This window comes from Impatiens glandulifera, chromosome 2, assembly GCF_907164915.1.
Source record: "Impatiens glandulifera chromosome 2, dImpGla2.1, whole genome shotgun sequence".
Taxonomy (NCBI): Eukaryota; Viridiplantae; Streptophyta; class Magnoliopsida; order Ericales; family Balsaminaceae; genus Impatiens; species Impatiens glandulifera.
The window spans coordinates 56,284,388-56,299,692 of NC_061863.1; the positions used below are offsets into that span (position 1 = coordinate 56,284,388).

At 32.8% G+C, this 15,305-nt stretch overlaps 2 protein-coding genes across 2 annotated transcripts; both read left to right on the top strand.

The window, feature by feature from the left end:
- Nucleotides 1-869: 869 nt before the first annotated feature.
- On the top strand, nt 870-5,228 carry LOC124923616 (non-specific phospholipase C1). The gene is made up of 3 exons (XM_047463582.1): nt 870-2,067; nt 3,852-4,028; nt 4,681-5,228. Exons 1-3 carry the CDS (start codon nt 957-959, stop codon nt 4,989-4,991), a joined length of 1,599 nt encoding a protein of 532 aa, XP_047319538.1. The 5' UTR covers nt 870-956; the 3' UTR covers nt 4,992-5,228.
- Nucleotides 5,229-5,336: 108 nt separating this feature from the next.
- Nucleotides 5,337-7,031, top strand: LOC124923617 (ammonium transporter 1 member 3). Its single transcript, XM_047463583.1, has one exon. It carries the CDS (start codon nt 5,475-5,477, stop codon nt 6,924-6,926), a length of 1,452 nt encoding a protein of 483 aa, XP_047319539.1. The 5' UTR covers nt 5,337-5,474; the 3' UTR covers nt 6,927-7,031.
- The last annotated feature ends 8,274 nt before the right edge of the window (nt 7,032-15,305 follow it).

Below are 15,305 nucleotides of genomic sequence, written 5' to 3' on the forward strand. Positions count from 1 at the left end.
CGTCGTTGTATGAAAATGTAACATAGTAATGCGTTATCGTTTAATAATGAAGTTAAAAAAGTCATTTCAATCAAAACGAATGTGAAAATTTTATCCACAACCAGATTTAGAAAGAAAATGAATATATCACCCATAATAAGAATTTATACATATTTTAAACACATATTTTATAAATTCAAACAAAAATAAATGTGTAAGGAGTAATTTAAAACAAAATAATGTATAAAGATATTTAAAATTTAACTAAGGCATATGAAACGTTATACTGGTTAAAAAAACTATTTTGTGACGACAGTGACAAAACAGTGACAAAACAATGTAGAGGCTCGGGTGGGCTGAAGTTCACCCCCGAAAAAAAAAAATATATTTTATAATAAAATGTGACATTACATTTTTTTTTTAAATTCAATATAATTAACTATTTATTTATATAATTATTTAAAAAATTATAAAATTTACACTTATTTTATCCAAAATTTCTTAATTATTTTTGTAAGTCCATTATAATTTTTGTTTCAAACCAGCAAACTCTCAATCCTGACTATATTGTGATACAAACTACACACACAATACACATTGATTCTTAAAACAATCAAACACATTTATATTTATGACATGTGATAATAATTTATAAATGAACTTATACATAAAGAGAAACAACTAAATGACAAACTCAAAAAATAAACATGAAATTATTAGCACAAAAGAAAATGAAACATTAGACCAATCAAGAACATCCAAGGTTAAGTCTCAAGAAAAATCGATACAAATGAAGAGATTACAAACCGAAGAATCTGAGAATTATGATAATGGAATATGCTAGCCAGCCAGTCATCAACTCATTTCGTCACCATATAATCAATCAATTACAAGCAATCATAATCGACTGTTTACTTTACTCTTGTCCTATCCTATAATCGGAGGAGGAGAGAGTCTAGGTCAACGACTGAGTCGAAATGCTTCACCGGCGGAGTATCCTTACCGCCGCCGCCGTCTTTTACCTTTACCTCCTTCTCTCCGTTCATTCCCTTGAAGATCTCACGCGCAAACAGAAGCACCAAATCGATGGACCCATCAAAACCCTAGTAGTTATAGTCATGGAAAACCGTTCTTTCGATCACATTCTCGGCTGGTTGAAGACCACTCGCCCGGATATCGATGGACTCACTGGAAAAGAATCGAACCCACTCAACGCTTCAGACCCTAATTCCCCTCAGATTCTTGTCTCTGATGACGCTGTCTTTATTGATTCTGACCCAGGTCATTCCATTCAGGCAATAAGAGAACAGATATTTGGGACCAACGATACGTCCGCCGATCCGGCTCCGATGAACGGTTTTGTTCAGCAGGCTCTGTCTATGGAAACAGAAGGAATGGAGAAAACGGTAATGAGCGGGTTTAAACCGGAACTCGTACCTATCTACACCGAGTTAGCAAACGAATTCGCCGTGCTCGACCGTTGGTTCGCTTCTGTTCCTGCGTCAACTCAACCTAACCGATTTTACGTCCACTCCGCGACTTCTCATGGAGCTTCAAGCAATGTTCGTAAAGACCTCATCCATGGCTTCCCTCAAAAAACCATCTTTGATTCCTTGGAGGAGAATGACCTAACATTTGGAATTTATTACCAGAACATACCCGCAACTCTATTTTTTAAGAGCTTGAGAAAGTTGAAGCATACAGTTAAGTTTCACGACTACAAATTGAATTTCAAGTCTCATGCCAGAAAGGGTAAGCTCCCAAATTACTCCGTGATCGAGCAGAGGTATTTTGATATCTCGATTGATCCTGCAAATGATGATCACCCTTCACATGACGTTGCGCTTGGACAGAAGTTTGTGAAGGAGGTTTATGAGATACTTAGGGCTAGCCCTCAATGGAAAGAGATGGCTCTTTTAATAACTTATGATGAGCATGGTGGGTTTTATGATCATGTTCCCACACCTGTAAATAATGTCCCCAACCCTGATGGGATCATCGGGCCTGAACCACATTATTTCCAGTTTGATCGGCTGGGTGTTCGCGTCCCCACTTTCCTTATTTCGCCTTGGGTTGATAAGGCCACAGGTCAGTTTTATATGCTTGGCTTTACTGCAGTTTGTTTGTTTATTAGCTCTGTCAATTAATTTGTATCTTAGTACTAAATAACTTGTAGTCAGCTTGAATATTGGATAAGTTTGTTCTTGAAGGAGATATTCCCTTGATTGTGTTTTAGAAGGTCATATCCTTTATTTCTATATTGGGATATTGATGCTGAATCTCATACATTATTTAATAGACTCACATATGACCAAAGAAGAACTTTCTTAAATTATTAGCTTCTTTACATTGTTTTATACTATATTCATTGGACTTATTATGGTTTTCAAATAATTGTTCCAACGCTGTACTCGTGCTGAGTATTTGGGAAGCTTCATCTTGAAGAGGATATTCATATTCATAGATTGTTATTTTTCAGTTTTTCTTCTTAAATTTTGAATATAATTTTTTAGATGCAAGTCATATTTCAGTAGCCTTTCATTTTGCCCTCTTTGAAGTGGTTTACTAAGAGTTTGATTTATTTATTTTTGTGTGTGGAGCAGCATAATAATTTGATGTAGGCAAAACAAAACTCGATCTTTAGTTGTGGTTATTTTCTATCTTGTTTGTACTTTGAATATTAAGAATGTCTTATACGTGAGACTCTGCTGGATTCTATACCATGCACAAAGATGGCTAATACTAAGTTATCATAAAAGTTTTGGTAAAATGTAATAAATGTGGGATGTGCATTAAGTTGTTAGAAAAAATTAGTGAATTAAGTTTGCTGCACTTGCTTTTTTTACTAGTTTTACTTACTCTTAATATAATCTGTTCATTCCAATTTTTGGTTTTTGCATGCTTTGGCATTCAACATAGACAGTTTAATGTTTTAGTGATGTTTTTGAATTTGTTTGAAAGTCAGATTTGTCGTGATTTACAATTATTGGTCTTTGGAAACATATGGTTTGGTTGAGCATTGGAGAAGTTTCCTTTTAAAAAGGACTGGCTATATAATTGATTAGTTTACTGGATAGAATCAGATTTTTTTAATGGGCACACATCTGGACAAGGAAGTATTTTGTCAATTGATTAGCTCTAACGTTTTCGTATCGCTACATATTATTTGAATTTATTTAAGTTTCCATAATTGGGTTTCCTAAACTTCTGTGCTCACATTGAGCAACTGGGAAGCTTGATGTTGAAAGAGTCCATAAGATTGATTTGACTACTTTTAAAATATTGATACTTAGTAGTTGTTTTGGATACAAAATTATAATTATTTATGGAATCTGGCCAAAGAATTCAGAAAAAATAGTCAGCAACAGAAAGTGGTAAGCCAATTAGTCGGTGAATTGAAAATCTGCTTGAAAATAATAGTAGCAAGTGTGGTTAGCTTGCAACAAAAACTTAAGATGTAATTGAAGCCTTGAAATGCTATTTTTATTTTCTTAATTTGACATTTTAGCTATATGATGAGTTGAGAGGTGACAGAAAACATATTATCTAGGAGGTTATGATGAAGTTCTATTTTTCTTTTGAAATAATCTGATTGTTTAGTACAAAAAAACCTTGTTTGTTTAACATTTTCTTTTGTATTTAATATTTTAAAATGTTATAAAAAGAATAAAATAATGGTATTTTAGTTGATGATTTGATTTGATTAGGTGATTGAATCCTTCATCAAACTTGGCCTAGTGTTTGGGGGGCATGATCATATAATTTTGATATTTCTTTCCAGTGATTTTAATTTTATATTAAGTCTGCTTGTTCTATGAACTTTGTCTGTTTATTTCATATACTAACATTGACACTCCAATTGTCCTGTACAGTGATCCATGAACCAAATGGTCCAACCCCATATTCACAGTTTGAACACTCTTCTATTCCCGCCACTGTGAAAAAGCTTTTTAACCTGAAATCGAACTTCCTAACTAGACGAGATGCATGGGCTGGAACGTTTGAGAATGTGTTCCACATCCGTAATACTCCTCGTGATGATTGTCCAGGTATCCCACTACTTTTTTCTTTCAGTTGACATGAATAATTTTATTTAATTTGTTTACTAGTCAAGTCTTCTTCATTACAAAGGATAATACTATTTTATGTAGGACCAAGAACAAGCCACAAAAAAAAGTATAATCACATTTAAGATGCATTAATCTTGATGTGACATTCTTTTAATAAAGCTATTATAGTTGTATTTATATATAGCTATAGTTAGATAACGATTGTCAATTATAAGCGTATGAACTTTATTTGAACAGCACTGGCTTCATCAATAACTTGGCTCAACATGAGTTGAGCTTTAACATCTGCAGTCTTAGGACTTGTCTGATCAAGGGTTATTTGAAAGAAAAAAACTAGTTTATTTAAAAAAAATATCGTTTGATGTAGTTGATTGAAAAACAGTTTAGTTAGGCATTTTTACTAAATTACCCTTAGATTTGTAAATTTTAAAAGTTAAAATAGGGTGTTTTGGTATTTTAGTTGATGAGTTGATAGAAAAAAATGATGGATGATGGGATAGTGGGTTATTTGAAAAAAACTCCAAATAAACCACACCACACAAGCTCTTAAGGTGGCATTTGATAGGGTACATAAAGACGAAAATTAAAAGTAAGAGCCTTACTAGATTGGTTGGGTGAACTATATTTACAGAGAAGCTGGGGGATGTTAAGATTAGTCTTAGACCATTTGGTCCAAGGGAAGACTCTAAACTGACAGAGTTCCAAGAGGAGTTAATTCAGCTTGCAATGCAACTTTCTGGTGATTTTATTCTGAATACTTACCCGGAAGCTGGGAAAAGGATGACAGTCGGCGAAGCTAACCAATACGCAGAGAAAGCAGTTGAGAGGTTCTTGGAAGCAGGAAGAGCAGCTTTGAAGGCAGGGGCTAATGATTCTTCTTTCGTCAATATGAGGCCCTCACTCACTACCAGAACCTCCACACCATATGCAAGCAGCTATTGATCTCTTATTTTGTACTATATCTGTAAATATGAAGAAGCCTATTTGAGAACACCATCATCATATACTTAAGGACATTATTGTGTAGTGTAAACATTAAATCAATCCCCATAGCTGTTGGTTGGTCTATCTATGGGACCACTATACATTAATGGATGATCATCACCTTATTACTGTAATTTGTAAATCAGCTTGTGTGATAATAATAATAATAATAATAAGTAAAGCCTTCTTCTTCAATTGGGAGTTTTGCTTTCCCTATTTGCAGTCATTTTTAGTTAAATTTTTAGGATTTATTGAGTAATGATTAAAGATTATTGTTTGTATGAGTCCTGAGTTGAAACGGACGCCTGACCGAGTTAGATGGATATCCTCAGTTGAACAAAAGCTGTGAATAAGAGTGCGCAACCAGTCAACATAGCAATTGGAATGTACCCACATGCAACAACCACCCTTCAACCCTTGTGATCATCCACTTGATATCTAATGCATTTAAGCCATCTCAATAATATCAAATTTCAAATAATCTCTTCTTCATCTTCATCATCATCAATGGACTCTGTTTCATGGGAGACCAGCGTCACAGATTCAATCAACACCATCTATCTCCTCTTCTCAGCCTACCTCGTCTTCGTAATGCAGCTCGGGTTCGCCATGCTATGTGCCGGCTCAGTCCGAGCTAAAAACGCTATGAACATAATGCTCACTAACGTAGTAGATGCAGTCGTTGGAAGTATTTCTTATTACCTATTTGGCTTCGCATTTGCATTTGGTACTTCAAACCCCTTCATCGGCACCGAGTTTTTCGCTCTCAAAGATGTCCCAAACAGTTCCTACGATTACAGCTTCTTCCTCTACCAATGGGCTTTTGCCATAGCTGTTGCAGGCATAACCAGCGGCTCAATTGCAGAACGAACCCAATTCAGCGCCTACCTCGTCTTCTCTTTCTTCCTAACCGGCTTCGTCTACCCGATTGTTGCTCACTGGCTTTGGTCGTCCAACGGCTGGTTGAGTCCGAACTCCACGGCCCTATTGTTCGGTTCGGGTGCGATTGATTTCGCTGGGAGTGGCGTCGTTCATTTGGTAGGTGGGGTTGCCGGATTCTGGGGTTCGCTAATAGAAGGACCGAGAGTGGGTCGCTTCGATGCTTTCGGAAAGCCGGTTCCAATGCGAGGTCATAACGCGACCCTTGTTGTTCTCGGAACGTTTCTCCTTTGGTTTGGATGGTTCGGGTTCAACCCAGGTTCGTTTGACAAAGTTCTAGTGGCTTACCCAGATGCATCCGGGCAGGGGAACTGGACTGGTATTGGCCGGACGGCTGTAGCCACCACCTTGGCCGGTTCCACGGCTGGGCTGGTGACCTTGTTCAGCCGTCGGCTGCTGGTTGGTCATTGGGATGCTTTGGACGTGTGTAATGGGGTGCTTGGTGGGTTCGTGGCCATCACCTCAGGTTGCTCGGTGGTGGAGCCTTGGGCGGCTATTCTGTGTGGGTTTGTGGCTGCTTGGGTTCTGATTGGTTTGAACATTGTAGCGTTGAAGCTTAGATTTGATGATCCGTTGGAGGCGACACAGTTACACGGCGGTTGTGGTGCTTGGGGTTTGATATTTACAGGTTTGTTTGCAAAGGAGAAGTTTGTGGTTCAGGCTTATGAATCCGGGGAGATTGGGGTGAGTAGGCCTTATGGGCTGTTGTTGGGAGGAGGGTGGGGTTTGTTTGGAGCTCAGGTGGTGGAACTGGTTGTGATTGTGTTTTGGGTTAGTTTAACTATGGGACCTCTTTTTTATGCTCTTCAAAAGCTTAAGATCTTGAGGATTTCGGTTGATGATGAAGTTGCAGGTCTTGATATCTCTAGCCATGGAGGTTATGCATATTCTACTCATCATGAAGATGCTCCTGGTTATGCTGATTATGTCAGGTTGCAGAATCAATTCATATAATATACAACAATTCTCCATTTCATTTCATTCCATTCATCACTGTAAATGTAAATGTTTGTATGTTGAAAACTGCAATCCAATTTAATTGCAGCATCGAATTTAATTGAAGACTTGTTAATAATGAAATCAGAATTACTCATCTTGTAAACAGTACCATGTTCTTTCTTCTGATTCCTTCTTCGAGGGCAAAAGATCGGGAATGAACAATGTATGAAGAATCAAGGTTAGAGCCAACTGAATAGTGAAACAAGTGTTAGACACAATAATATTGGATACTTAGAAACCTAATCATTCGTTGGCCAAACATTGGAAAATCACGGCATTAATTCACAGTTTTTCCGCATAATTTCAGCTCAAGCACAATGATATCTTTTTTTCGCAGACCAAATCCAAGGGCTCATGAGTCTCCCCAACCCATAAGTTAGAATATTGGTACTCCCCAAACCCATAAGTTAACATAATGGTGCAACATGCAAGGGATAATAGGACAATGCCCTTAAGGTTCAGAAGTCATTTTATCTAATTTCAGCACCATCTCTTATATATAAAAATTTATAGTTATACAACCAAATATTTCAAATATTCTCCACATTCATATTTCATACAAATTATATACTCAAATATGTAGCATATTTTTAAACATTCAAATTATTTATATTTCTCTTCACATATAGTCATATTATCAAATATCTACAATATTTTCAAATATTCAAAACATTCATATTTCATATAAGTCATATGACTCATATCATTACATATCCCTAATATATTTGAATATTCATATTTCATATAAATTAACCATATTATAAAATATATACTATTTCTTCAAATGCTCCAATTATTCATATTGCATATATGACTTCTTTATTCCTTTCAAAATACTTTTTAAACTTCATAATTTCATTAATCATTTTACTCATCTTCATCTTTCCTATTTTCTAATCATATTTATAATTTCATCATTAGTCTTTTCTAAAATCACACATCAACCCTAAATATATTTTTTTTTACAAATACTTTTTTTTTCTAATAAAGGAGAACTAACATATTTTCTTTTACAAATACTTCGTGGTATCAGATTCGTTCATGCATTTTAGTTTCCTTTAACAACTTATCATTATCTCTAAATAAACTTTTATGACATTAATTAATATAGTTATTTAAGACTAAGAAAAATAATGAAATTTTCATAACAATTCTTTTGTCTTAACCCAAAACAAAGTCTTTTTTATTTTATTTTTCTTACTATAACTTTCCTCTTCCCTTCTAGAGGCTTTACATAATTAAAAATAATAATGTCAAGTGTTACATATGCCCATTTAATAAATAATGTGTAACACCTCTTTTATTATATATAATTTGTTATGTTTGTTGCTTCAACCACATACCAAGCTAGTACACACTATGAAGAAGAGAAAAATACAATCCGAAAAAGGCTCTACTAATTTTCATTTATCCACCAATCAAGGGTTAACAAAAAGGAAAATAATTTAACTAATAATTTACTTGAAAAAAGATGAAGAGATGAATACTATATCTATCCCTGAACTTCCTCAAGATGTTACCTATACCCTAATACTGTAAAATGTAAGAAAAATATCTATATTCTTAATCATTTCTCCAATCTAATACACGGAACAAGGGAGATCATAGAAAAAAAAAAGAAAAAAAAAAGTGTACAATTGAAATAATTGTCCGCTATCCCATGGAAATCCAATATTTGTTAAAATGTTATATGTAATAAATTTTATAAATTTTGTTTTTGTGAATAAAGTTTATTTTCGAGATAGGTAAACATGATATTTTTATTGAAAATAATTAATTAATTTTTTAATGAGAGTAGCTAATAAGTTCATTTTTTTAGAAGTTTTTATTATAGGTATATATATTAACCCACAAAAATAGTTTAATTAAGTGGTAAAAATTTTACTTAAAAAATCAAAGATTTTCAGATAAATCCTGTCAAAAATAATACTTGTCACTGTCCATTTAATAAATAATGGGTAACACCTCTTTTATTATATATATATTATTTATTTATTTATTATTGTGTTACAATCACACCTCTTTAAACAAAAATAAAATAAAATTGGTCTTTCAAGCTTTACACAAGTACGACTCAAACAGTTTAAGATATTTCATAATTACTGCTCATATGTTACATCATTTAAGAGATAGTTCGTTAACGAAACACATGTTTTTTTTTTCTGTCCATAATCCGAATTGGGTTCTCCTCATATGTTAGATCATTTAAGAGTTTTAGCGAGATGTATTTGATGACATGATTAATATTAGGAATATATTTCTTCAACATTGATACATGAAAAATGTTATGGATTCCAACTAATTGTGGTGGTAATGTAAACTCATAAGCAACTTTCCCAATTTTCCTTAATATTTCAAATGACCCGACAAATTGAGAACTCAATTTCCTCGTGCTTCAAATCTTAATACTCCCCTTCATCGGTGATATTTTAAGAAATACATGATTGCCTTCACTAAATTTCAAATCTCTTTTACGATTATCGGCATAACTTTTATGTCTGCTTTGAGTGGTAGCTAATCTTTCTGTAATTACACGCACTTTATCTATCATTTTTATAATATATCTGACCCAAAACATCTTTTCTCGCCCACCTCGTCCCAACATATCAGTGAACGACATCTTCGACCATATAATGCTTCATAATGAGTCATCAGAATACTGATTTGTTAGTTGTTGCTATATGCAAACTCTATAAGAGGCAAATGTTTATCTCAGGAGCCTTTTATATCGATGATGGACACACGAAACATGTCTTCCATGACTTGATTGATCCTTTCCATTTGGCCGTCACTTTGAGAGTGAAACACTATGCTAAAGTTCAGTTTTGTCCCCAAACATCGGAGTAGACTTTTCTAAAAGTGAGTGACAAATCGATTATCTCTTTTAAAACAATAGACGACGAGATACCATGCAAACATATAATCTCCTTAAGATATAGTCGTGCTACATTGTCTAATGAAAGTTTTGTTGTTATCTCCTTAAGATATATTTGGTCAGTAATCCAGTATTTCCTTTTTTCTTTTTTGATAGTCCAGACACAATGTCCAAAGAAATGTCTTGCCATTTCCATTGTGGGATCAATAATGAATGTAATAATCTCGCTGACCTTTGATGTTCTGTTTTTATTTCTTGACAAATGAGACATTGAGAAACGAAATCGATCATATTATTTTTTCATGTTGTTCCACCAATAATTCTCTTTCAAATCTCGATACTTTTTTGCGCTACTCGGGTGAATCGTATTTCGTGAGCAGTGTGCTTCCTATAGTACTTCCTTCTTCACAGTCTCATTATTCGGAATACATAATGATTTTAGAATCGCAAAAGTCCATCATTATCCAATTGAAATTTGGTGTTTTTCCCCTTTGTTAAATTTATTTTAACATTCGATAATTGAGAATCATTTTGCTGAGCACTTTTAACTTTCTCGATTATAGTTGGACGGATCATTAAACTTGAAATCAGAAGATGCTCCACTCTTGACGGTCTCCTACTCAAAACATCAACAATCACATTGACCTTTCTAGGGTGATAATTTATTAATAAATTATAATCTTGATGAGATCTAACTATCTTCGTTGACGCATTTCAAACTTTTGTGATCTGTGAAGATTTTCACTTTAGGCCCATATAAGAAATGTCGCCAAATATTTAATTCAAATTCAATTGCTTATAGCTCAAAATCATGAGTATGATAGTTTCGCTCATTCGACTTTATATTTCAAGATACATAAACAATAACATTATTATTTTTCATTTAAATACAGTCCAATCCACTATGTGAAACATCACAATAAATACTCAAATTCTCATCCTCTATAGAATGGAGAATGTGATCAACCATTTCTTCAATTATGAAAACTTTTTTCACAATTTTCAGATCATTTAAACTTCACACATTTTTTTGTCAAACGAGTTAATGAGAGTGTTAATTTAGAGAATTCTTTCACAAACCTTTTATAATTACTAGCTAAACTGAGAAAACTACGTATTTTTGTAATCGTAGAGGGTTTGGGTCATACTTGCATCGTTTCAACTTTCTTTGGATCTACAATTATCCCCTATTTAGTTATAACATGATCTAAGAAAGATATGCTTTCCAGCCAGAACTCACATTTAGAAAATTAAGCATATAACTTATTTTATTTTAAAACTTGTATTATTATTCTTAAATGACTCTGGTGTTACTCTGTGTCTCTAGAGTATACCAATATATCATCGATAAAAATACTATCAAATTTATCGAGGATTTGTTTAAACACCATATTAATGAGATCCATAAAAGTCGTAGGTGGTTAAACCAAATGACATTACTATGTATTTATAATGTCCATACCTTGTTCAAAAAGTAGTTTTAGAGATATCGTCTGACTTGATCTTGAGTTGATGATAGCCGGTCAGTTTTGCTAAAAGCTTGGCCCCTTTTGGGTGATCAAATATGTCATCAATTCTAGGTAGTGGATATTTATTATTTATAATCATTTTGTTAAGTCCTCTTTAGTCAAAGTCAATACAAAGACGCTTGTCCTATCTTTCTCTTTTACAAATAGGACTAAGGCTCTCCAAGAAGTGACACATAACCAAATATAACATTTTTCTAATTACTTTTCTAACTATTTGCGCAACTCCTTTAACTCTGTAGGGCCATACGATATGGAGTTTTTTGTACCGATGGAGTTTCGGTGAAGTCTCTAGTACAATATCGATAGAAAACTCTATTTCTCTATTAGGAGGTAATCCTGATAGATCATTTGAAAAATCATTTTAGAATTAGATCACAATAGCTACTTCCTCTATAGATTTTGCCGTATTCTCGAATCCCAAAAAACTACATTATAGAATTGACATCATTTCCTTAACATATGTTCTACTTTTAAGGCTAAAATTATTCGGGGTGGAGTGATAATAGTTCAACCCACGAAAAAGAAGGTGGGATTTTCAGGAATTTGGAAGATCACTTTTTCTTATTGCAATCAATGGTAACAAAGTATTTTGATAGACAATTTATTCACAGTATGATATCAAAACTACACATATCAAGTACAATAAGATTGACATGTAACTTTTTATTTTCTATACACACATGACAGGATTTGTGAACTATATTTGCAACCACTTTGTCACCTAACGGATTTCACGAATAATATCAATCTCCACAGTTTATGTAATTCAACTATAATTTTTCACGAAAGACTAAAATACAAACGAATTTGTCGCACCATAATCAAACAATATTAGAGCATAAACAAATTATATGAGAATTGTACCTAAAACTGTTGCTTTATATGCATCCACTTGTTTTTCTAATGGAAACACTCATGTCTGTCTTCTTAATGAATGTGTTGTCTTATTGCTTACGTTTATCATTGCTCTCAAACTCAATTGACCTCAAACTCAATTGACCTCTAACTTCTTCTTGATGGAAACTTGCTATGTAATGTCCAAGTTGTTCGCAATTATAACAAGCTTTAAAGATCCAAAGACAATCCTTAGTTTGATGATTCTTTCTGCAATGTGCACATTGCGATGTAGAATTTTGTGGTTGATAAATCTCAGAACGTTGCACTATCGGTTGACCTCAAGTTGGTCTCTTCGACCAATTGAGATACTAGTTTCCTGTAAAAACTGATGGCCTTGTTTTGTTTCCTAAAATTATCATAGTTCTTTTTTTCTGATTTAATTACCCATCTCTCTACGAGTAACGTTTTATCCACCACAATACCGAATGTTTTTAATTGAAAAAGAGTCAAGATTACACTAATCTTTGCCCGTAAACCTAACTCAAGTTCATTTACCCTCTTCTCCACCCGTCCAAGATTTGACAAATTTTGTAAAATGTAAGAACTATTTAGTTCGATACTCCGTCACCTTCATGTTTTCCTTACTTTAATTTGAAAAACTCAATTTTCTATTATTGACGAACACTCAATGGAAAATACGTGAAATATAATTTCTCTTCTTTCCACCAATCGTTTGCATCCCCACGTAATTGAAATACCGAAAAACGCATTTTTTCCATGTCTTTACAATCAAGTACTTCGAATATCTTCTCCAATTCATTCATCCACATCCCGACTTTCAAAAGGTCGATTGCATCCTTAATGTAGGGTGGAGCCATCTTTCTAAACATCATCATGCTGTCTTGCTAATCATGTCTCCTTCTTTCAATCCAATGGTTGAAAAATGTTCCATCTCATTCTATACCTAAGATCAACATTACATGTATTATCATGTGTTAGAGATGAATCTCAATAAAGTTATTTGTGAAAGTCTTTGTCCTAATTTGTACAGTTTGAGGAACCATATGATTTGATACCACTTTTGACTTTACTGCTACGCTCCAAACCCATAGTTTTATTTTGGACGTGCATTCACCGCATTTTATACATATATGTTGTTAATAACACGTTGTGCCGAAAGTAAATCAATAATGTTATATTCATAAATACAAAATACAGAGTGTAAATGCCTTATCTATAATAACTATATATAAGTACTTACATATATATGATTTGATCATTTTGATCCTTATAAACTACTCTGATCTCTGTCTGGAAATAATTAATCCAATTGGAGTGAGTTAAACGCGCGGTAGAAAATAACAATTTTATTTAGTAGTTAAACTAAGTTACATATATTATGATGGAAAAAAACGAGACATACATCACATAATGTATTTACATTTGATAATTACTCTAAGACTCAAATAAATCCCTTTATCTTTATTTTTTTTAACAATATCATCAACATAACACAAATGCTTATGAAGTAATATTCAAAGTTAATTTTACGAAATTAGTGTGATTATTCTAAAAGTAATCTTTATCAGTCTAACAATCAACTTAACATTACAAAACTCATACTTATTCGTTTGTTAGCTTAGCAGAAAAAACCATTAACAACTCATAAGCTAGCAAAATGGTACAATGCCTTTCAAAAATTAGCATAATGGCGCAAGACCCTTAAGGTTCAAACGTTAGCATAATGATGTAACACCCTTCAAAAGCTAGCATAATGCCGCAAGACCCTTAAGATTCAAACGTTAATATAATGGCGCAACACACTTCAAAAATTAACATAATGATGCAATGTTCATTAGGTTCAAATGTTAGTATAATAGCACCAGACCCTTGAGGTTCAAATCATTTCATCTAATTTCAGCACCACCAATAAATATATATATATATCCAAATATTGTCAACATTCATACTTATATTTTCACACAAGTCATATCATTTCAGCACCACCAATAAATAAATATATATATATATATATATATATATATATATATATATATATATATATATATATCCAAATATTGTCAACATTCATACTTATATTTTCATACAAGTCATATCATTATTTATTATTTATCTATAATGTCTTCAACTATCTCAAACATTCATATATATTACATCTAAATCTAAGTTATATACTCAAATTCAAAACATTCATATTTTTCTTCATATATATAATATCTACAATGTCTTCAAATATTTTCAACATTTATATTTCATATGTCATATAATCCTATATCCTTAATAATTAATATCTTCAAATACTCAAAATATTTATATTTCATATAAACCATATTATCAAATATCTATTATGACTTAAAACACTCCAAACATTCCTATTGCATATATGACTTTTTCATTCATTTCAAACACTTTTTAAACTTCATAATTTCGTGAATCATTCTACTCATATTTACATTTTCTATTTTTTATTCATATCTATAATTTCTTCATCACTACTCCTCTCTTAATATCATACATCAACCCTAAACATATTTTTCATTACCAATACTTCATTGTCTTAGATGTGCTCAATGCATTCTTAGTCCTCTTTAATAACTTATCATTATCTCCAAAATAAACTTGTATGAAAGTTTTCATATCTGGTTAATGCTTCTTTGTCTTCACCCAAAACAAAGTAGCTTTTCTTACTCTTTTTGACTCCCTCCCACTTTCCTCTTCCCTTCTAGAGGCTTTAAATAGTCAAAAATAAATAAATAATGTCAAGTGTTACCACTTATCCATGTCAATTTAATAAATAATGTGTAACACCTCTTTAATTTATTATATATATATATATATATATTTTCTGTTTGTTACCCGATCTGCTTCAACCGCACACCATGCAAGTACACACTATGAAGAAGAGAAAAATACAATCCGACAAAGGCTCTACTAATTTTCATTTATCCACTAATCAAGGGTTAACAAAAAGTAAAATAATTTAACTATTATTTTACTTTGAAAAAAGAAGAATATATGAATCCCTGAACTTCCTCAAGATGTTCACATATACCCCCAAAAAAATATCCCTAT